General features: G+C 45.2%; 1 protein-coding gene across 12 annotated transcripts in view; it reads left to right on the forward strand.

Moving 5' to 3' along the window:
- The first annotated feature begins 3916 nt into the window (after positions 1–3916).
- Positions 3917–25140, forward strand: part of LOC130282731 (leucine-rich melanocyte differentiation-associated protein-like) — a 545347-nt gene continuing 524123 nt past the window's right edge. For 6 of the 12 annotated variants that reach the window (XR_008846502.1, XR_008846501.1, XR_008846506.1 and 3 more), the window contains exon 1: positions 3926–4232. Coding sequence is in view for 5 of the 12 variants with exons in the window: in XM_056531304.1 (XP_056387279.1) it covers positions 4194–4232 (39 nt within the window). In the remaining 7 variants the exon portion in view is untranslated. Of the gene's footprint in view, positions 4233–25140 lie in introns of all 12 variants that reach the window. The other 6 variants (XM_056531309.1, XM_056531307.1, XM_056531306.1 and 3 more) reach the window with 4 other exon arrangements.

Genomic DNA, 25140 nt, shown 5'->3' on the forward strand with positions numbered 1-25140 from the left:
AAATAAATCAATGTCTATGTCCAAGATATGAAAAATAATAATTTTATTGAGCTACAGTATAAAATTACATAAAATGGGAGTGCAGGATCCTTGCACTCACTAAGGCAATTACACTAATCAGATACAGTAAGTTGCCCAAGTTAGAATTAATAAAACATATGCGGCAAGTGTGATATATGTCGAGATAATAATTAGTACCAGTGGAGTGTGGTAAGAGCGCCTGCAGTGCACTTGCAGGTGCTGGAGGCCCCCTATTTGGAGCCCACTGTTCGTGCAAAGAGCAACTCAGTTCAATAGACAAGTATAGTCAATAGGTTTAGCTGAATCCACCGGCCCTCTGGGTCACAACAGCGCGGCGGCTGTATAATAAGGTGAATATAGGCAGCACGGCAGCTGTCAATGACAAATCACAGCACGGCGGCTGTCATGAGATGAAGTCCAGCCGGTACACAGTACCGCTTACCCTTAGATGGAGGATGTGGCGGTCCTCAGTGTTGGAGTCGGGTACAGCGGTGCAGGGTCAGATTCCCGTCCAGTCATGATCACTGAAGAAGGTCCTAGGCGGACCGAAACGCATCTGATCCATACACAGATAATATTAGCACCATCAGCGAAGCACCCTGCAACTCACTCTACTGCACCAGGACCCAGACTGGCATCACAGTTGTATTTCCACCGCACGCACCGCTCCTCCACATAGGCACCAGACCTAGGAGCGAGCGTTCCCACTTGAGACCTACATCTGGACTCCGGGACGTGCTCCCTTGCACCCGGACCCTGCGCCGCTGGGCTCGACATTACCACCGAGGATTGCCACATCCTCTGACTCCAGCAGCGCTGCAACCGGACTCTGCATCTTTGCACCCGACACCATCTTTGAGGACTGCCATATCCTCCTACTCCACTACTGCCCGGCTCCAGGACCACTGGAACCTGACCCTGCACCGCTGTACCCGACTCCAACACTGAGGACCGCCACATCCTCCATCTAAGGGTAAGCGGTACTGTGTACCGGCTGGACTTCATCTCATGACAGCCGCCGTGCTGTGATTTGTCATTGACAGCTGCTGTGCTGCCTATATTCACCTTATTATACAGCCGCCGCGCTGTTGTGACCAAGAGGGCCGGTGGATTCAGCTAAACCTATTGACTATACTTGTCTATTGAACTGAGTTGCTCTTTGCATGAACAGTGGGCTCCAAATAGGGGGCCTCCAGCGCCTGCAAGTGCACTGCAGGCGCTCTTACCACACTCCACTGGTACAAATTTTTATCTGGACATATATCACACTTGCCGCATATGTTTTATTAATTCTAACTTAGGCAACTTACTGTATCTGATTAGTGTAATTGCCTTAGTGAGTGCAAGGATCCTGCACTTCCATTTTATGTAATTTTATACTGTAGCTCAATAAAATTATTATTTTTCATATCTTGGACATAGACATTGATTTATTTGATACAGTCACACCACATTTTTCCCCTACATAGTTTCACACCTCTACATAGTCACATTCTAACTAACCCACAATACATTTTCAACCACCATCCTCTAAACCACAAGCAGATTAACTATATTGTCAGTCTCATTCATTCTCTTCTCACTCATTCACACATTTATATACATACACATTGACATACTTATAAATACATACACCCAACCAATACAGCCCAACACACTCGTAGCATATCTAGGCCTGGAGAAGAAGCCAAACCACTGATTGTCTATTTCTACTATTTTCTGGAGTGCTAAGAGGGTATCACTCCTTGGCTAAATTCTCAGTCAAATTTTTGTGTGGTAGATAGAGTACCTCCATGCTTTAGTGTTTCCCTAATTTACAAATCTGTTTAACTTTCTAGCACCAGTTCATAAAAAAAAAGTTGCTCACCGAAAAATTATTGCCCCACAAAGTTGCGGATTGCATTTTTTTCCAATTTTACCCCACAATTAATTTTTTTTCTGGTTTTGAAATATATGTAAACACAACTTGTGTTCCGAAAAATTAGTCCTCATTACTCTTTGCCCCCCCCCCCCCAGATGTTCGGCATTAACCCTTTAGATGCCGCAATAAAAGTTGATTGCAGCATCTAAGTTTGGGTCAGCTAGATGCCGGTTAGCTCAGTTGAGCTGATCGGGTCATCTGCGGCAAAATCGCAGGTCCTGATCAGCTGAGTGGATGGCGGGAGGGCTCTTACCTGCCTCCTCACTGTCCGATCGGTGCTCTGAAGCACTGGCCAGGTTCTGCAGGCTAGAGTAGGAGAGCACCGATAGCACTGATCAATGCTGAGCCAAAAGCTTAGCACTTAACAGCTTATGCAATGCCAAGATTGCATGTTTTAGTCATGTTATAGACTAAAACTAAAAAGTAAAAACAGTAAAAAATAAAATAAAAAAAAAGTTAATAAAAGTTAATTAACCCCCTTGAATCACCCCCCTTTTCCCATTTTTTTAATGAAATAATGTAATCAAAAATAAACATAATCATATGTGGTATGCCAAACTATTAAAACATAAGGTTAGTTAAACCGTGCAGTCAATGGGGTCCATAAAAAAAAAGTCCAAAACTGCACATTTTGGGTCACTTGATATACGGTACCTTAAAAAATATAATAAAAAGCGATCAAAAAGTCCCTTCAAAACAAATATGGTATGGATAAAAACTATAGATAACGACACACAAAAATTAGCCCTCACACACCCCGGTGTACGGAAAAATAAAAAAGTTATAGGGGTAAGGAAAAGACAATTTTAAGCATACTAATTTTGGTGCATGTTTTTTAAAAGTAGTAAAATTAAAAAAAAAAAAAAAAAACATAAATTGGGTATGCCTGCAACCGTATGGACCTACAGAAGATAATGTGCCATTTTTACTTAAAAGTGCACTGCACAGAAACGGAAGCCCACTAAAGTTACAAAATGGCAGGGTTTTTTTCTTCAAAATTTCACCCCACAAATATTTTTTTTTGTTTCGCTGTTGATTTTGTAATAAAATGATTTATGTAATTACAAAGTACAATTGGCGACGCAAAAAACAAGCCCTTATATCGGTCTGTAGGTGCAAAATTGAAAGAATTATGATTCTTAGAAGGGGAGGAGGAAAAAATGAAAATTCGCCCGGCCCTTAAAGGAGAACTCCAGAATACAAAAATTGTCCTCCATACTGCCAGCAGTAAAAAAATAGATACATACCTTCCTTCGCTCCTCCCGCTCCGGTCTCCGCCGCGATCCTCTTCCTGGTTGCTGGTGGTCGGTGAGTCATACTGCGCTCAGCCAATCACCAGCCGCAGCGAAGTCCCGGCTCGGCCGGCGATAGGCTGGGCAGTGTGACGTTTTCAGCCCCGGCAGCAGGTGCAGGTGTAGTGAAGAATTTTGTGTCTTGAAGCGTTCTCACACAGCCGCTCAGCCTATCGCCGGCCGAGTCGGGACTTTGGCTGAGTACAGTATGACTTGCAGACCACCAGCAATCAGGAACAGGATCGCGACAGAGACCGGAGTGGGTTACCGGAGGAGGGAAGGTATGCATCTATTTATTTTTTTACTGCCAGCAGTATGGAGGATTATTTTTGAATTCTGGAGTTCTCCTTTAAGGCCAAAATGGACTTGGCCCTTAAGAAGTATAAAAAAAAAAAAAAAAAATTAAATAAAATATATATATATATATATATATATATAAATACATATTGGGGATGATTTATCAAAATCTGTGCAGAGGAAAAGTTGTCCAGTTGCCCATAGCAACAAGATTGCTTTCATTTTTAACAAGGCCTCTGCAAAATGAAAGAAACAATCTGATTGGTTGAAACGGGTAACTAGGCAACTTTTTCTTTGCACTGGTTTTGATAAATCTCCCCCATTATGTATATCTTATCATCAACAACTAGATTTCCCTTTCATTTTAAAGCCGTAGGCTGACTGGTAGATGCAGACTCTCACCCATCACATGACAGTCCATGACAGTTGCACACCACGTGACGCTCACACATTTCTGACAAGAAAGTTGTACCCTAGTCACGTGGCTATCCTTATTAGCAGGAACGGCCAATTCACAAAAAAAAAAACACCACGTGACCCGGCAGTGCGGCGCTCACACACTCACAGTCACCTGACCGTCTTGTGTATTTGCCCGGCCAAGGCGTGGGACGCGCGCACATCCCGGAACCAGGTGTTACACTATACCGGAGCCAGCAGAGACCATGTCCGCGGACGGAGAGGAGATGGTGACAGGCACACAGGTGAGCAGAGGATGTGACGTCAGCAGAAGGGGCGGTGTTTGGGTCACCTGAAAAGAGGCGTCACGTTCCCTCAGACGTTTGAAGTTTTTGGCGCTGGAACTGAGAGAAAAGTTTTTGCTGTGAGAACGGGGTCCACACGGCTCCCTGCATCTTCTTCCTCGTTCACTACTAAATAGTTAGCTCGTGTACACACTGGCAGTACTTTGTCTGAGGCAGCATTTCCCAACCAGTGTGCCTCCAGCTGTTGCAAAACTACAACTCCCCTTTGGCTGTCCGGGCATGCTGCTAGTTGTAGTTTTGCAACAGCTGGAGGCAGGGCCAGATTAAAGGAGAACTCCAGAATATAAAAATTGTCCCCCATACTGCCGGCTGTAAAAAAAAATAAAGATGTACTTACCTTCCTCCGCTCCCCTGGGGCCTCCGGTAACTGGCTCCAGTCTCTGCCGCGATCCTCTTCCTGGTTGCTGGTGGTCGGTGAATCATACTGCGCTCAGCCAATCACTGGCTGCAGTGAAGTCCGACTCGGCCGGCGATAGGCTGAGCAGCAGTGTGATGTTTTCGGCCCCGGTAGCAGGTGCCGGTGTAGTGAAGAATTTTGTGTCTTGAAGCGTTCTCACACAGTCGCTCAGCCTATCGCCGACCGAGTCGGGACTTCACTGCAGCCAGTGATTGGCTAAGTGCAGTATGTCGCGCTGAGCGCAGGCAACCAGGAAGAGGATCGTGGCAGAGACCGGAGCCGGTTACCGGAGGCCCCCGGGGAGCGAAGGAAGGTAAGTACATCTTTATTTTTTTTTCTGCCGGCAGTATGGAGGACAATTTTTATATTCTGGAGTTTTCCTTTAAAGCTGCCTGGAAGACGGAGTACTTCATTATGATGCAGTATAGTTCCCCCACATTAGGTGGCAGTATAGTTCCCCCACATTAGGTGGCAGTATAGTTCCCCCTCATTAGGTACAGTACAGTTCCCCCACATAAGGTGGCAGTCTAATTCCCTCACATAAGGTGGCAGTCTAGTTCCCTCACATTAGGTGGCAGTCTAGTTCCCCCACATTAGGTGCAGTACAGTTCCCCACATTAGGTGCAGTACAGTTCCCCACATTAGGTGCAGTACAGTTCCCCACATTAGGTGCAGTACAGTTCCCCACATTAGGTGCAGTACGGTTCCCCACATTAGGTGCAGTACGGTTCCCCACATTAGGTGCAGCACGGTTCCCCACATTAGGTGCAGTACAGTTCCCCACATTAGGTGCAGTACGGTTCCCCACATTAGGTGCAGCACGGTTCCCCACATTAGGTGTAGTACGGTTCCCCACATTAGGTTTAGTACAGTTCCCCACATTAGGTTGGCAGTATAGTTCCCCACATTAGGTTGGCAGTATAGTTCCCCACATTAGGTTGGCAGTATAGTTCCCCACATTAGGTTGGCAGTATTAGTTCCCCACATTAGGTTGGCAGTATAGTTCCCCACATTAGGTTGGCAGTATAGTTCCCCACATTAGGTTGGCAGTATAGTTCCCCACATTAGGTTGGCAGTATAGTTCCCCACATTAGGTTGGCAGTATAGTTCCCCACATTAGGTTGGCAATATAGTTCCCCACATTAGGTTGGCAGTATAGTTCCCCACATTAGGTTGGCAGTATAGTTCCCCACATTAGGTTGGCAGTATAGTTCCCCCACATTAGGGGCAGTACAGTTGCCCCACATTAGGTGTGCAGTACAGTTGCCCCACATTAGGTGTGCAGTACAGTTGCCCCACATTAGGTGTGCAGTACAGTTGCCCCACATTAGGTGTGCAGTACAGTTGCCCCACATTAGGTGTGCAGTACAGTTGCCCCACATTAGGTGTGCAGTACAGTTGCCCCACATTAGGTGTGCAGTACAGTTGCCCCACATTAGGTGTGCAGTACAGTTGCCCCACATTAGGTGTGCAGTACAGTTCCCCCACATTTGGTGTGCAGTACAGTTGCCCCACATTAGGTGTGCAGTACAGTTCCCCCACATTAGGTGTGCAGTACAGTTCCTCCACATTAGGTGCAATATACAGTGGTCCCTCAACATACGATGGTAATTCGTTCCAAACGACCCATCGTTTGTCGAATCCATCGTATGTTGAGGGATCCGTGCAATGTAAAGTATAGGAAGCTGTACTTACCTGTCCGCTCCGCACCAGGTCCTCACCGCTCCCGCTGCTGTTCCAGGGGCTCCCGATGCTGTCCCACTGCTCCGGTGTCTTCTTCGCGATCCTCCGGTGTCTTGCGCATCTTCTGCAGGGTCCGGCCTTGCTTTCCGATGACGTTATTACGCTGCTGCGCCGGCGCGGCGTGCGTAGTGACGTAATAACAACGCCGGAAAGCGAGGCCCGGACCCTGGAGAAGATGCGCAAGACACCGGAGGATCGCGAAGTGGACCCGGAGCTGCGGGGATAGGTAAGTGAACCTGCCAGGGATGCTTAAACTGCTATCTGACAGCAGCTTAAGCATTTTGCGCTGTCGGATAGCAGTTAATGCGATAGCCCCGACATATAAAAGCATTGTATGTCGATGCTGGCATCGACATGCGATGGCCTCTGAGAGGCCATCGTATGTCGATTTTATCATATGTCGGGGCCATCGTAGGTCGGGGGGTTACTGTAGTTTCCTCCACATTAGGTTGACAGTATAGTTTCCCCCACATTAGGTTGACAGTATGGTTTCCCCCACATTAGGTTGACAGTATAGTTTCCCCCACATTAGGTGGCAGTCTAGTTCCCCCACATTAGGTGGCAGTCTAGTTCCCCCACATTAGGTGGCAGTCTAGTTCCCCCACATTAGGTGGCAGTATAGATCCCCCCACATTAGATTGGCAGTATAGTTCCCCACATTAGGTTGGCAGTATAGTTCCCCGCATTAGGTTGGCAGTATAGTTCCCCGCATTAGGTTGACAGTATAGTTCCCCACATTAGGTTGGCAGTATAGTTCCCCACATTAGGTGGCAGTATAGTTCCCCACATTAGGTTGGCAGTATAGTTCCCCCACATTAGGGGACAGTCTAGTTTCCCCCACATTAGGGGACAGTCTAGTTCCCCCACATTAGGTGGTAGTATAGTTCCCCCACATTAGGTGGCAGTATTGTTCCCCCACATTAGGTGGCAGTATAGTTCCCCCACATTAGGTGGCAGTATAGTTCCCCCACATTAGGTGGCAGTATAGTTCCCCCACATTAGGTTGGCAGTATAGTTCCCCACATTAGGTTGACAGTATAGTTCCCCCATATTAGGTGCAGTATAGTTCCCCACATTAGGTGGCAGTCTAGTTTCCCCCACATTAGGGGACAGTCTAGTTTCCCCCACATTAGGTGGCAGTCTAGTTCCCCCACATTAGGTGGTAGTCTAGTTCCCCCACATTAGGTGGTAGTCTAGTTCCCCCACATTAGGTGGCAGTATTGTTCCCCCACATTAGGTGGCAGTATAGATCCCCACATTAGATTGGCAGTATAGTTCCCCACATTAGGTTGGCAGTATAGTTCCCCGCATTAGGTTGGCAGTATAGTTCCCCGCATTAGGTTGACAGTATAGTTCCCCACATTAGGTGGCAGTATAGTTCCCCACATTAGGTTGGCAGTATAGTTCCCCCACATTAGGGGACAGTCTAGTTTCCCCCACATTAGGTGGTAGTCTAGTTCCCCCACATTAGGTGGTAGTATAGTTCCCCCACATTAGGTGGCAGTATTGTTCCCCCACATTAGGTGGCAGTATAGTTCCCCCACATTAGGTGGCAGTATAGTTCCCCCACATTAGGTGGCAGTATAGTTCCCCCACATTAGGTTGGCAGTATAGTTCCCCACATTAGGTTGACAGTATAGTTCCCCCATATTAGGTGCAGTATAGTTCCCCACATTAGGTGGCAGTCTAGTTTCCCCCACATTAGGGGACAGTCTAGTTTCCCCCACATTAGGTGGCAGTCTAGTTCCCCCACATTAGGTGGTAGTCTAGTTCCCCCACATTAGGTGGTAGTCTAGTTCCCCCACATTAGGTGGCAGTATTGTTCCCCCACATTAGGTGGCAGTATAGTTCCCCCACATTAGGTGGCAGTATAGTTCCCCCACATTAGGTGGCAGTATAGTTCCCCCACATTAGGTTGGTACTATAGTTCCCCACATTAGGTAACATAGTTCATGAGGTTGAAAAAAGTACTGAGTCCCTATTGAGTTGATCCAGAGGAAGGCCAAAACCCCTCATATTAGAGGTAAAAATTCCTTCCCGACTTGAAATATGGCAGTCAGAATAAATCCCTGGATCAACGTTCTGTCCCTTTAAATCTAGTATACATAACCAGCGATGTTATCACTCTCCAAAAATGCATCCAGACCCGTTTTGAGCTCTTTTCCAGAGTTCACCATGACCACCTCCTCAGGCAGAGAATTCCACAGTCTCACTGCTCTTACAGTAAAGAACCCCTGTCTGTGCTGGTGTAGAAACCTTCTTTCCTCTAAACGTAGAGGATGCCCCCTTGTAATAGATACAGTCCTGGGTATAAATAGATCATGGGAGAGATCTCTGTATGGCCCCGTGATACATAGTTATTAGGTCGCCCCTAAGCCTTCTTTTTTCTAAACTAAATAACCCTAATTCTGATAATCTTTCTGGGTACTGTAGTCCTCCCATTCCCCAAATTACTCTGGTTGCCAGTCTTTGAATGCTCTCCAGCTCCACTATATCTTTCTTGTACACTGGTGCCCAGTACTGTACACAATATTCCATGTGTGGTCTGACTAGTGATTTGTACAGTGGTAGAATTTTTTCCTTGTCAAGAACATCTATGCCCCTATTGATGGACCCCATGATTTTATTAGCCTTGGCAGCAGCTGCCTGACACTGGTCACTACAGCTAAATTTACTGTTAACTAAGACCCCTAAGTCTTTTTCTATGTCAGTCGTGCCAAGTGTTCTCCCATTTAATACATAATCCAAGCCCGGATTTTTCTTCCCCATGTGCATTACCTTACATTTATCAGTGTTGAACCTCATTTGCCACTTCCCAGCCCAAACCTCCAACCTATCCAGATCCAGTTGTAACAGTGCACTGTCCTCTATTGTGTTTACCGCTTTACAGAGTTTAGTATCATCTGCAAAGATTGTTACTTTACTATTCAACCCCTCAACAAGGTCATTAATAAATATATTAAACAGAACATGACCCAAGACGGACCCCTGGGGTACCCCATTAGTAAGAGTCACCCAATCAGAATAAGTACCATTAATAACCACCCTCTGTTTCCTATTACTTACACACATTGTCCCCCAGCCCGATCCTTCTCATTTTATGCACCAACCTTTTATGTGGCATTGTATCAAATGCTTTGGAAAAATCCAGATCTATGACATCCAGCGATTCCCCCTGGTCCAGTCTGGAGCTCACCTCCTCATAAAAGCTTATCAGGTTAGTTTGACAGGACCGATCCCTCATAAAGCCATGCTGATATGGAGTCATACATTTATTTGTATCAAGATACTCCAAAATAGCATCTCTTAGAAAACCCTCAAACAATTTACATACAACAGGAAAAACTTTTTTTTATATATCAACTGGATCCAGAAAGTTAAACAGATTTGAAATTTAATTCTATAAATCTTAATCCTTTCAATAATTATCAACTGCTGAAGTTGAGTTGTTGTTTTCTGTCTGGCAACAGTGCTCTCTGCTGACACCTCTACTTGTCTCAGGAACTGCACAGAGTAGAAGAGGTTTGCTATGGGGATTTGCTTCTAAACTGGGCAGTTCCTGAGACACGTGTCATCAGAGAGCACTTAGACAGAAAAGAACAACTCAACTTCTGCAGCTCATAAGTACTGAAAGGATAAAGATTTTTTAATAGAAGTAATTTACAAATCTGTTTAACTTTCTGGAGCCAGTTGATAAATAAAAAAAAGTTTTTTCCTGGATAACCCCTTTAAACTCTGGGGTCACCTTTTTGTTCCCTTTTTAAATATTGGTACCACATTTGCTATGCGCCAGTCCAGAGGAACAGTCCCTGTTGCTATAGAGTCCCGTAATAAAAGTAGGTTGGCAGTATAGTTCCCCACATTAGGTTGGCAGTATAGTTCCCCACATTAGGTTGGCAGTATAGTTCCCCACATTAGGTGGGCAGTATAGTTCCCCCATATTAGGTGCAGTATAATTCCCCACATTAGGTTGGCAGTATAGTTCCCCACATTAGGTTGGCAGTATAGTTCCCCACATTAGGTTGGCAGTAAAGTTCCCCACATTATGTGGAGTACAGTTCCCCACATTAGGTGCAGTATAGTGCGGGGTGCACATACGAAGATATGAAGTATCAATGTGAACAAAAAAGAAAGCACGTACGTGCACTCACCGCTCTGCGGAGACAGTTCGGTGTAAGAGTCCGGCTCATGGGGAGCTGGATCACAGCATCAGCGCAGGTATTGCGGCGCTCAGAGGCTATGCCGGCAGTTTCACACGTGAATGCGTGCTTCTTTCGGAAGAACACCTGCGCTGATGCTGTGATCCAGCTCCCCGTGAGCCGGACTCTTACACCGAACTGTCTCCGCAGAGTGGTGAGTGCACGTACGTGCTTTCTTTTTTGTTCAGATTTGTAAATTACTTCTATTAAAAAATCTTAAAGGGGTACTCCGGTGCTTAGACATCTTATCCCCTATCCAAAGGATAGGGGATAAGATGCCTGACCGCGGGAGTCCCGCCGCTGGGGACCACCGTGATCTTGCACGCAGCACCCCGTTTGTAATCAGTCCCTGGAGCGTGTTCGCTCTGGGTCTGATTACGGGCGATCACAGGGCGGGCGGCGTGTGATGTCACACCTGCGCCCCCGTGTAATGTCATGCTCCGCCCCTCAATGCAAGCCTATGGGAGGGGGCATGACAGCTATCACTCCCCCTCCCATAGGCTTGCATTGAGGGGCGGAGCGTGATGTCACACGGGGGCGCAGGCGTGACGTCACACTCTGCCCGCCCTGTGATCGCCCGTAATCAGACCCGGAGCGAACACTCTCCGGGGACTGATTACAAACGGGGTGCCGCGTGCAAGATCACCGGGGTCCCCAGCGGAGGGACTCCCGCGGTCAGGCATCTTATCCCCTATCCTTTGGATAAGGGATAAGATGTTTAAGCACCGGAGTACCCCTTTAATCCTTCCAGTAGTTATTAGCTTCTGAATACTACAGACAAAATTCTTTTCTTTTTGGAACACAGTGCTCTCTGCTGACATCTCTGTCCATTTTAGGAACTGTCCAGAGCAGCATATGTTTGCTATGGAGATGTTCTCTCACTCTGGACAGTTCTTAAAATGGACAGAGCACTGTGCTTGTGATGTCAGCAGAGAGCTCTGTGTTCCAAAAAGAAAATAATTTCCTCTGTAGTATTCAGCAGCTAATAACTACTGGAAGGATTAAGATTTTTTAATAGAAGTAATTTACAAATATGTTTAACTTTCTGGCACCAGTTGATTAAAAAAAAAATAATAAAAAGTTTTCCACCAGAGTACCCCTTTAACATGGCATTGATCAGTGTTATCCCCGCTTGACTGCTCCTGCCTGGATCTTAGGCACGGAGCAGTCCTTCGGCGATCCTCCTGGTGTTCTGCAAGCTTGTCGGGACACCGCGGCGGTCCTGAAAAGCCCGACTGAGCTACTGGGATGCTTTCGGTTTAACTTCAGACACGGTGGTCAACTTTGATCGCCGCGTCTGAAGGGCTAATACCGGGCATCAACGCAATCGGTGATGTCCGGTATTAGCCGCGGGTCACGGCTGTAAATATACGTCCTGCATCATTAAGGACATAAGGTGTTTTTCTTCTTTTTTTGAGCTTTCGTTTTTACTTACTTTCCTTTTAGTCATAACGCTAACGCATAACGATTTTCCACCTAGAGAACCATATAAAAGCTTGTTTTTCGTGCCACCTATTGTACTCATGATGTCACTCATTTCACTACAAAAACTATGGTGAAATAAAATGAAAATTAATTGTGGGGCAAAATCAAAAAAAAAAAAAAAGTGCAACTTTTGGATGCTTAATTTTCAAAATATTTATATTTTATTTTGTAGGTCTATACAATTAAAATGATACCCAATTCATATAAGTGTTGTTTTATTTTACTAGCTGTCACGCCCCCTCCTGTAGGCGTGCATTGAGGGGCGGAGGCGTGACATCACACGCCGCCGGCCTTGTGGTCGTCGGTAATCAGACCCGGAGCGAACACGCTCTGAGGACTGATTACAAACGGGGTGCCGCGTGCAAGATCCTGGGGGTCCCCAGCGGCGGGACTCTCACGATCAGGCATCTTATCCCCTATCCTTTGGATAGAGGATAAGATGTGTAAGCACCGGAGAACCCCTTTAAGGAGTTAAGCACTACATGAGGCTGCACCTAATTGACAGGTTGTTGACAGAACCATAGATTTCAGTGGGCCGAATGCCCATTTCTCCAACATATACATGTACGGGACTCAAAAACCTTTGAGTTTGACTGTGTTGTTGGGTTCTGCTCATACAGTGTATACATTTGGGAAAAGAACCCGCCACAATTACACTACTTTTAGCCATGTCGAATCTAAGGACCTGCTGGAATCCTGTCAAAAAGATATTGGCCCACATTTATCATTGTCTTTAGACAGTTTATTGTGTCTAAAAAAAAGGGGCAAAAAAGGCGCAAGCAGGGTTTTTTGCCCCTTTTTGTTTACACATTTCTGCTGATTTTGAGTTGCAGTCCACTGATTTTGAGTTGCAATCCACTGATTTTGGCAATGCACCTGATATGGAAGGGATTTATCATTGCCCCTTTTTGTAAAAAGGAGCAAAAAAAGGCTCAAAGCCACTGAAAATGATCTAAAACTACACCAGCCCAGACATGGTGTAGCTTTTTGGTGTATGTTTAGACAGGAATTTCAGAAAATGTGGCACTGCACAAAATTTATCGAAGCTCTTTTACCTTTTAATAAATTTGGTGCTCCTACACATTATCAGCACACAAAATAAAAGTGCTTCACTTGCACTGCAATGATAAATGTGGGCCATAGTCTGACATAACACTTAAAGCACAACTGTCACCAAGAATTTGCTTGTGAAGCTGCACACACTGTGCATTAGGTCTTCACAAGCATATTCTAGGCATACCTTTAGTGGTATGATAGGCTTCTTTATACTTACAAAATCAAGCTTTATAGTCCCCTTGGGAAGTCAGGCTGACAGTCGGGGAGGTGGAGCCTGGGTCCACACAGCTTCGGGCCTCACTGCCTCTTTCTGCCTACGTCACATAGTTGATTGACAAACAGGGCTTTGCTGCCCTCACGCCCTGCCTGTCATTCAACTGTGCAACGTAGGCAGAAAGATTGTCAGCATGACTCCCGAGGGGATTATAAAACTTGATTCTGTAAGAATAAAGCAGCCTAAGGTACCACTAAAGGTATGCCTAGAATATGCTTTTGAAGCCCTAGTCCGCAGTGTGTGCAGCTTCACAAGCATATTCTTGGTGACAGTTGTGCTTTAAAATGTGATGTGAAAAACGTTTATAAGCTGCTCCGCTTTCTTATGGGTAAAAATGTCATATGTCTGCTACTTTAAAGGAGTTCTGTGGTGAAAAATAACTTATCCCCTATCCAAATTAGTCATAGATCGCAGGAGATCCGAGCTCTGGGACCCCCCGCAATCTCCTAACTGGGCCCGGCAGTCTGCTGAAAGGGGGTGTGCCGACCCCCGCACAGAGCGCCGGTCGACATGCCCCCTCCATGTATCCCATAGAGATACATGGAGGGGGTGTGTCGGCCACGGCTTCCTGTGGGGGTCAGAACGGTCGCTTCCGGGTGACTGCCGGGGCCGTGTTCAGGAGATTGCCGGGGGTCCCAGCGCTCTGACCCCGCTCAATCTATAACTTATCTATACCCTATCCTTTAGATAGGGGATAAGTTATTTTTTGCTGCAATGCTCCTTTAAGGGCCATTCACACTATGAAATTTCCTTGTGGGAATTCTGGGCAGATTCTTATAGCAACCCTCTCAAGAATTGGAAGCTTAACCACTTAAGTATGCAGGGCGTACAGGTATGCCCCCGTTCCCGAGTCCTTAAGGAATAAGGCCGTACCTGTATGTCCTGAGTGTCCCTACCGGGGTTTCAAGCATTCTAACGAGCAGAGAACGCTTTAAACCTGGTGGGTCCCGACTGCTATCAGCAGCCATGTCCCAGGGTTAATGCCAGGCATCACCGATCAGACCGGTGCCCGACATTAACCCTTTAGACGCCATGATCAAGGTTGATTGTGGCGTCTAAAATGAAAGTGAAAGAATCCCAGCAGCTCAGCGGAGCTGATCGGGACTATCGCGACGAAATCGCGATGTCCCGATCAGCTGAGAGGACAGTGAGAGGGCACTTACCTGGCTCCTCGATGTCCGATCGGTGATCTATTGCTTCGAGCCTGCCATGCAAGCTGGAGCAGCAGTGCACTGATAACACTTATCAATGCTATGCTATGGCATAGAAGATTTCATGGTATAGCCCCTTAAGGGGTCTTTGAATTACCCCCCATTTCCCATTTTTTTTATGAATGAAAATAAAAATGGTACCAATAAAAACTACAGACTACGGTGCAAAAAATGAGCCCTCATATAGCCCCATATTCGGAAAAATAAATAAGTGATAGGGGTCAGAAGATGACCATTTTAAAAATACTAATTTTGGTGCGTGTAGTTATAATTTTAGTAGTAAAATAAACATAAATTGGGTATCCTTGTAACCGTATGGACCTCCAGAATAGAGATAATGTGTCATATTTACTGAAACATGCACTGCGTAGAAACAGAAGCTCTAAAAAGTAGCAAAACAGCGTTTTTTTTCACTCCACAAATACGTTTTTTTTTTTGTCGCAGATTATGTTATAAAATAAGTGATGTCATTACAAAATACAATTGGTGAGGTAAAACACAAGCCCTTATATGGGTCTGTAGGTGCATAATTGAACGCGTTATGATTTTTAGAATGGGAGGAGGGAAAAACGAAAGTGCAAAAAAGAAACATTTTTGAGTTCTTAAGGTGAAAATTAGTCCTTAAGGGGTTAAAGAGTACCTGTCACCAAATAAAACTTTTAATATAGTGTTCCTTGTGTAATTAGCTGACACTTTCCCATTCACTTGTTTTTAAAATTATCAACATAAATATGTTTAAAATAGAAAAAACGGCCACTAGGTGGCTCTGTTCGGTTCCCTGCCACATTTAATACAGTGAGTTTGGTCTCCTCCTGGCCTGGCAGGAGTCTAAACTCAGGAAATGCTTCTCGGCACTGAGCTTGAATGACAGCTGCACAGAAAGTGAAAGCTCCACAGATTCTCACAGAAAGCTGCTCAGACTGAAACCTGTAGGACGGCCTCACTAATAGCAACACAGACTGAAACATGCACAGAGCCTGAGGTCTTCTATTCATCTCAGCACTGCAACCATGTGAGGGCGGAAGTGCTCCCCCAGCAGGCTTCACTGATGTCATGCCTGCTGGAAAACGTCCAAATTCTCATGCTGGGAGATTGCACTATGTGAGCAAGAAGGTATGATAAAGAGCTTTTTAAAGCTTTGAAAATTTTTTAAGGGTGGAAGGGGTGTAAGGAGTATTTAGTGAACATACCTTGAGTTAGTTTAGAACAGTTTATTTGGTGACAGGTACTCTTTAATGTCCACTGCAGATTACAGTTAGTGCTGTCGCATTCACTGCAGTGCAGTGCCTGGACTTCTTAGGCGGAAACCAGTACTCCTCTAGAAATTCCGCTTCAGAACTTCGTAGTTTGAATGGCCCTTAATGGTCTATTCAAACGTACAATATGCTGCGCAGAATTTTCTGCTGCAGATTTCTATGTAAACTAAATGACTGAACACAGCTTCAAATCCTGCGCATCAAATCTGCGCATAATACTGTACGTGTGAATAGACCCTAAAAGGGTTAATACCATGTTCTTAAAGGGGTTATCCAGGAATAGAAAAACAGAGCTAATTTCTTTCAAAAACTGTTCCCCGTCTGTCTCCAGGTTGGGGGTGGTTCTGCAGCTCAGTACCATTGAAGTGAGTGGAGCCAAGTTGTAATACCACACCCAACCTGGAGACTGATGGGTAGTGTTTTTTTAAATATATTAGCTCTGTTTTTTATTCCTGGATAACCCCTGTAATCATATTTCATATGTAAAGCATGGCAGCATAAACAAATTTGCAATTAGCTTAATTTAGCAATCTTGCCTAGTTCTGTAGATATCTCTCCTCTTGGTTCCCATCCACCAGCTCTGCATTAGAAGCAGTGGTGAAGTCCCTTCCTGGCTGGAGCTTTGAGCGCAGGCTTATGTCAGTACATTTATAATGCCAGACACTTCCGGGCATAGTGCTTTAGCTTGGGAACTGGCATGGATAGAAGCAGATGACCTGTGAGCTGACAGGAGAAGCAGAGAAAGAGGTAATCAACCAGGTGAAAATACCTCTTGAGGATAGGGTCACACGTATCAAATTTTGGTGCGTATTTGCTGCTGCATATTTTCCTAGCTATTAAAGTCAGTAACTAGCAATATACACAGCTAATTTTGCTACCTATTGACTTCAGTGGGTAGGAAAATATGCAGCAGCAAAATACGCTACATGTGACATTCACATGTACAGGATCTGCTGCATATTTTGTTCAGCTGTTTTGTGCTACCCATTAACTTCACCTAAGGGTATTTACATACCGTAAACAGTATCCTGCATATATTTGATTCGCAGGATTTGATGCTGTGTTCAGTCATTTTGTTTACATTGAACTCCGATATGCACAGGATATTGCACGTGGGAATACACTCTTAAGTGTTTGTCTTAACAGAAACCACTAATTTAACCCCTTAACGACGAAGGACATATATTTACGTCCTCCGCCGGCTCCCGCGATATGCCGCAGGGTCACGCGGTGTCCCCGTGTCATATCAGGTCGGTCCCGGCGGCTATCAACGGCCGGGACCCGCGTCTAATACAGGATATCACCGATCGCGGTGATGCCCTGTATTAACCCTTCAGACGCGGCGATCAAAGCTGACCAAAAGTGAAAGTTACCCGGTGAAATTGCCGCGTCCCGAACAGCTTACAGGACACTGGGAGGACCCTTACCAGGCAGGAGCAGTCAAGCGCCGATAACACTGATCACAGGCGTGTTAATACACGCCAGTGATCAGCATGAGAGATCAGTGTGTGCAGTGTTATAGGTCCCTATGGGACCTATAACACTGCAAAAAAAAAGTAAAAAAAAAAGTGTTAATAAAGGTCATTTAACACCTTCCCTAATAAAAGTTTGAATCACCACCCTTTTCCCATAAAAAAAATAAAACAGTGTAAATAAAAATAAACATGTGGTATCGCCGCGTGCGTAAATGTCCGAACTATAAAAATATATCATTAATTAAACTGCACGGTCAATGGCGTACACGTTAAAAAATTCCAAAGTCCAAAAAAGCGTATTTTGGTCACTTTTTATACCATTAAAAAAATGAATAAAAAGTGATCAAAAAGTCTGATCAAAACAAAAATGGTACCGATCAGATCACGGCGCAAAAAATTAGTCCTCATACCACCCTGTACGTGGAAAAATAAAAAAGTTTTATAGGGGTCAGAAGAGGAAATTTTTAAACGTATAAATTTTCCTGCATGTAGTTATGATTTTTTCCAGAAGTACGACAAGATCCAACCTATATAAGTAGGGTATCATTTTAACCGTATGGACCTACAGAATAATGATAAGGTGTAATTTTTACCAAAATATGCACTGCGTAGAAACGGAAGCCCCCAAAAGTTACAAAATGGCATTTTTTCTTCGATTTTGTCGCACAATGATTTTTTTTTCCGTTTCGCCGTGAATTTTTGGGTAAAATGACTAATGTCACTGCAAAGTAGAATTGGGGATTCAAAAAATAAGCCATAATATGGATTTTTAGGTGGAAAATTGAAAGGGTTATGATTTTTAAAAGGTAAGGAGGAAAAAACGAAAGTTCAAAAACTGAAAAACCCTGCGTCCTTAAGGGGTTAATAAATCCTCAGCGAGTGGCTAATATATCTGGGAAAAGCAGTTGGAACAGTAGTATTAGTGCTGGGCGGAATACCGGTTCATACCGAAAACCGACACTTTTTTCCTGTACGAAATACATTTTTCCCCATACTGCAATACCGGTTGGGCCCCTCCCCCCACCTCGAATTAATGAATCATCAGCCGCAGTGCGCTGTCCCCACATTGGGGAACTAATCATATGTCACCCACAAGTGCCGCTCTCTTCGTCCTCCTTTGAGTTGCGGGCCGCCAGCGCTGGAACTCTGTACTGTACTTCATATTCTTGTGCCCGGGTTGCAAAAATTAACTTTAATAACTTACCTTCCTACATTCCTCGTCGCTCCGGTAACTGCCACACGCTGGGCGATGGGAACAAAACAGAACCATCAGCCTATCACCGGCCGCAGCTATGTCCCGCCTCGGCCGGTGATAGGCTGAGCGCACTGTCACAAAAGAACCCAGCCGTACATCGCTGCAGCCGGTGATAGGCTGACGGCTCTGTGACGTTCCTATCCCCAGCGTGAGGCCATTACCGGAGCAACGGGGGAACATAGGAAGGCGAGTTAAACTTTATTTTGTTTATTTTTGCAGCCCGGGCACAGGTATATGTAATACAGTACAGATTTCCAGCGCCGGCTGCCTGCAACTCACAGGATGAGGAGGAGAGCGGTGCTTGCGGGTTACATGATTAGTTTCCCGATGTGGGGGACAGTGCTGGGCTGACAAACCAAGGGGGGGGGGGGTCATAGAGAAGCGGCGCCCAAGGGTCACATGATGATGGGGGGGGGGGGGGGGAAACACCATTAAATACCGTGGAACCATAACTTACAAAAATACTGTGATACGCATTTTTGGTCATACCGCCCAGCTCTAAGTATTATTACATGTTAGCCATTGTGATGTATGGCTATCCAAGTATAAGGACAGCTAGAGTCCAAAAGAACAGGACATGCACACATAGAACCACTCTGTTCTTACTTATAGAGGGAGATAGTGGGTGAGAAATTTTCCTGTCTATGATCAGCGCTGTGGAGTCGGAGTCGGACAAAATTTTGGGTACCTGGAGTCGGCAAATAATGCACCGACTCCTACTAAATTTAGATTTTTGAATTGAAAAAAAAAAAAAAAAGCAAGTTTAAGTGTCCCAAATGACAAAAAGTTATAATTAATGACTTCTCTACTTTAAGAATAAAGACCAATGGATGCAGTGCCTCACGTAACCGCAAAACAAACACATTAAGTGACCGTGAAGAAGCATGCTTTTCATGTGCTTTACTATATGGCACGCAACGCACAATTAGGAGCGGTAATACTACTTTCCATAGTGTTGTGTTCTGCTGTTACAGGGAACCCATGGGTAACCTCGCCTCTCACTGATAAGGGATTAAGTAAATATGTTTTTTGCAGGACTAGAGACACTTGTATAAGTGAAGGGAATGGAGGGTCAATAGTTCAAGACTGAAGCTGTAAACCATTGGAAAAACTGCTGCCATTCAGCTAAGGCTATAAAAACTTGTAAACTCGATTGTTAGCTTAAAGGGGTACTCCGCCCCTAGACATCTTATCCCCTAGCAAAAGGATTGGGGATAAGATGTCAGATCGCCGGGGTCCCCCGGGATTGCTGCTGCGGCACCACGCTATCATTACTGCACAGAGCGAGTTTGCTCTGTGCGTAGTGAGAGGCGATACAGGGGCCGGAGCATCGTTACGTCACGGCTCCGCCCCTCGTGATGTAACAGCCAGCCCCCTCAATAAAAGTCTATAGGAGGGAGCGTGGCGGTCGTCAAGCCCCCTGCCATAGACTTGCATTAAGGGGGCGGGCCGTGATGTCACGAGGGGCGGAGCCTTGACGTCACGCGGCTCCGTCCCCTGTATCGCCCGTCATTACGCACAGAGCGAACTCGCTCTGTGTAGTAATGAAAGTGCGGTGCCGCAGCGGCGATCACGGGGGTCGCCCGATCCTTTGGATAGGGGATAAGATGTCTAGGGGCGGAGTACCCCTTTAAACTTTAAACATGACTATGTGATTCTACTAGGGAAAGCATGTTTTATAATAAATGCCCCTTCCTGGATCCTCCTACTGCCCTATCTTCAGCAGCAGATCAGCACACAAACTGTTCAATACAGTAGACTGTTGGTTTCCCAGCCAGTAGTCCTGTGGTAATGACATGTATGTTGCCTTTCTTTCCTTCAAGGAATGTATAAAATACATTTGCATATTAATACAGAGGAGTCGGAGTTGGAAGTATAGAAAACTCCGGACTCGGAGTCGGAACATTTATCTACCGACTCCACAGTCCTGTCTATGATGTCCTTTTACTCTAATAGGGGAAATGGAATTGTGTTGTAATCCCAGCATGAAAGGGATTGTTGGAAAGTTGGAGTAGGCAGCTACACACCCCAAAAGACAGAAGGTGGAGGAGGGAGAGAGAGAGAACTTAGTGCACCATAGAGAGGAATGTCAGGAAACTATGTCCTACCAAACTCCCACCCATAAAACTACCTATCTGGCTGAAAGTTGACACCCTATGAGCCTATCCATCTGTTCTCCAGAGAAGGAAACTCAAAAGTGCCCCTTCTACTTTTCTATGTGTTGGGAGTACGCTCATGTGAAGTTGAAATCATGGCACTGGATTGACTTCAGCCGTCACATATCAGTAATTATGGGCACTTGTAAATGAAGATCTGAAGTCTTTTTTTTTTATTTTTTTTTATAAATCAAATGGCCCCTTTTAGTTTTAAAGGGGGACTCCGGTACAAAATATCTTATCCCCTTACCTCCACTCTGTGCACAGAATACTGTCAACCATGGCACATAGTGGTGGCCAACGTGCCCCTCCATGTATCTCTATCGGGGAGGGTTTGTGCATTTCCGGCTTTATTATAGACATACATGGAGGTGCTTGTCGGCCACCGTATTGTGTTGTGGTCGGCAGTAATTTGTGCAGGAAGCAGAGGTCACTCCATGCATGGAGAGAGAGAGGGTGCCAGGCGGGTAATTTTGGGGGGGTCACAGCAGTCGGAGATATTTATATATATATATATATATATGTGTGTGTGTTTTTTTCTTGTAATACTTTAATTCTCTGAATAATCAGATTGGCAGTAACCTCAACTGCATATATTTTCTGGCTGAATTCACACCTGCGTTGGAGGCTCTTTTGGGTTCCTTCGTCATAGGTTCTGTCAAAAATGCATTGCTATGCTATTTTGTCTGATAAAATGCTGGAAACCTGATGGACTCCTTTAACCCCTTCCCGACCTATGACATACCTGTACGTCATGGGTGGCAAGGTGTTCCCGACCCATGACATACAGGTACGTCATGAACATTTTTGCCGCTACTCGCGGCATCCGGCAGCGCCCGGTAAGATAGTGGCTATCACTGATAGCCAGCCATCTTACCATGCGACCACGGGGGGTTTCATCCCCCCCCCCCCCCCAGTGATCGCTGCTATCAGCTAGTCAAATCTGACTAGCTGATAGCAGCGTTTCGCTATCAGTATACTTAGCAGCGCGGTGTGTGAGTCCGGATCACGGGGATCGGGACACACACCGCTCTGCTAAGTGTCCCTGATCCGTCCCCCGGCGTCACTTACCTGTCCGAGCGGTGTCCCGAGCGGTCCCGGTGCGAGCGGCGTCCTCCAGGCGGTCTCGGCGGCGCTGCGTCCCCGTGGTGAGTTTCCTGCAGCAGTGCGGCATCTTCATTGGCAGCAGTGAGATCGCCGTAAAGCGATCTCACTGCTGCCTCTGGGAGTTTCAAAACTGCAACTCCCAGCATGCCCAGACAGCCTTTGGCTTTCTGGGCATGCTGGGAGTTGTAGTTTTGCAACATCTGGAGGTCCTCAGTTTGGAGACCACTGTATAATGGTCTCCAATCTGTGCTCTTCCAGATGTTGCAAAACTACAAATCTCAGCATGCTCAGTCTGTCCAGGCATGCTGGGAGTTGTAGTTCTCTAACATCTGGAAGAGCACAGATTGGAGACCATTATACAGTGGTCTCCAAACTGTGGACCTCCAGATGTTGCAAAACTACAACTCCCAGCATACCCAGACTGCCCAAGCATGCTGAAAGTTGTAGTTCGGCAACATCTGATCCTTCAGATATTGCCGAACTACAACTTCCAGCATGCCTGGGCAGTCTGGGCATGCTGGGAGTTGTAGTTTTGCAACAACTGGAGGCACACTAGTTGGCAAACATTGTCCGTTTCCTACCTCAGTGCCTCCAGCTGTTGCAATTGTTGCAAAACTATAACTCCCAGCATTCACTGACAGACCATGCATGCTGGGAGTTGTAGTTTTCCAACAGCTGGAGCACACTGGTTTGGAAACACTAAGTTTGGTTGCAAAACACTTGAAAGTTTATTACTTAACTTAGTGTTTCCAAACCAGTGTTCCTCCAGCTGTTGCAAAACTACAACTCCCAGCATGCACGGACAGCCAAAGGGCATGCTCGGAGTTTGCAACAGCTGGATGTTTGCCCCCTCCCCCCAATGTGAATGTACAGGGTACACTCACATGGGCAGAGGTTTACAGTGAGTGCTGCAAGTTTGAGCTCAAACTTCCAGCGGCAAACTTGCTGTGAACCTCTGCCCATGTGACTGTACCCTAAAAACACTACACTACACAAACACTAACCTAAAATAAAAAGTAAAAAACACTACATATACACATACCCCTACACAGCCCCCCTCCCCCAAAAAAATGAAAAACGTCTGGTACGCTACTGTTTCCAAAACGGAGCCTCCAGCTGTTGCAAAATAATAACTCCCAGTATTGCCGGACAGCCATTGACTGTCCAGGCATGCTGGGAGTTTTGCAACAGCTGGAGGCACCCTGTTTGGGAATCATTGGCATAGAATACCCCTATGTCCACCCCTATGCAAATCCCTAATTCTGGCCTCAAATGCGCATGGCACTCTCTCACTTTGGAGCCCTGTTGTATTTCAGGGCAACAGTTTTGGGACACATATGGGGTATCGCCGTACTCGGGAGAAATTGCCTTACAAATTTTGGGGGGCTTTTTCTTCTTTAACCCCTTATGAAAAGGTGGGGTCTACACCAGCATGTTAGTGTAAAAAAAAAATTTTTTACATTGACATGCTGGGGTTGCCCTATACTTTTCATTTTCACAAGAGGTAAAAGGGAAAAAAGACCCTCTTAATTTGTAATGCAATTTCTCCCGACTATGGAGATATCCCATATGTGGGCGCAAAGTGCTCTGGGGGCGCACAACAAGGCCCAGAAGGGAGAGTGCACCATGTACATTTGAGGCGATTTGCACAGGGGTGGCTGATTGTTACAGCAGTTCTGACAAACGCAAAACAATAAATATCCATATGTGACCCCATTTTGGAAACTACACCCCTCACGGAATGTAATAAGGGGTGCAGTGAGCATTTACACCCCACTGGTGTATGACAGATTTTTGGAACAGTGGTCTGTGAAAATGAAAAATAAAATTTTTGATTTGCACAGTCCACTGTTTCAAATATCTGTCAAACGCCAGTGGGGTGTAAATGCTCACTGCACCCCTTATAAAATTCCATGAGGGGTATAGTTTCCAAAATGGGGTCACATGTGGGGGGGGGGTCCACTGTTCTGGCACCATAGGGGCTTCCTAAATGGGACATGCCCCCCAAAAACCCTTTCAGAAAAACTCACTCTCCAAAATCCCATTGTCGCTCCTTCCCTTCTGAGCCCTCTACTGCGCCCGCCGAACACTTCACATACACATATGAGGTATTTCCTTACTCGAGAGAAATTGGGTTACAAATTTTAGGGTGATTTCTCTCCTTTTACCCCTTGTAAAAATTCAAAAATTGGGTCTACAAGAAAATGCGAGTGTAAAAAATGAAGATTTAGAATTTTCTCCTTCACTTTGCTGCTATTCCTGTGAAACACCTAAAGGGTTAAAACACTTACTGAATGTCATTTTGAATACTTTGGGGGGTGCAGTTTTTATAATGGGGTCATTTATGGGGTATTTCTAATATGAAGACCCTTAAAATCCACTTCCAACCTGAACTGGGCCCTGAAAAATTACGATTTTGAAAATCTTGAGAAAAATTGGAAAATTGCTGCGGAACTTTGAAGCCCTCTGGTGTCTTCCAAAAGTAAAAACTTGTCAATTTTTTTATGCAAACACAAAGTAGACATATTGTATATGTGAATCAATATGTAATTTATTTGGAATGTCTATTTTCCTTACAAGCAGAGACTTTCAAAGTTAGAAAAATGCTAAATTTTCAAAATTTTCATGAAATTTTTAGATTTTTTACCAAGAAAGGATGCAAATATCAGTGAAATTTTACCAATAACATAAAGTAGAATATGTCACGAAAAAACAATCTCGGAATCAGAATGATAAGTAAAAGCATCCCAGAGTTATTAGTGCTTAAAGTGTCAGTGGTCAGATTTTCAAAAAATGCACGGGTCATGAAGGTAAAAATGGGCTGGGTCATGAAGGGGTTAAAGGGGTACTCTGGTGAAAACCTTTTTTCTTTTAAATCAACTGGTGGCAGAAAGTTAAACATATTTGTAAATTACTTCTATAAAAAAATCTTAATCCTTCCAGTACTTATTAGCTGCTGAATGCTACAGAGGAAATTCCTTTCTTTTTGGAACACTGATGACCTCACGAGCACAGTGCTCTCTGCTGACATCTCTGTCCCTTTTAGCAACCATGCATAGCAGATGTATGCTAAGGGCAGCATGGTGGCTCAGTGGTTAGGACTGCTGCCTTGCAGTGCTGGGGACTTGGGTTCAAATCCCACTAAGGACAACAATAAATAAAGTGTTATTATTATTATTATAATAACGTCAACAGAGAAAACTGCTCGTGATGTCATCAGAGAGCATTCCAAAA

This window comes from Hyla sarda, chromosome 7, assembly GCF_029499605.1.
Source record: "Hyla sarda isolate aHylSar1 chromosome 7, aHylSar1.hap1, whole genome shotgun sequence".
Taxonomy (NCBI): Eukaryota; Metazoa; Chordata; class Amphibia; order Anura; family Hylidae; genus Hyla; species Hyla sarda.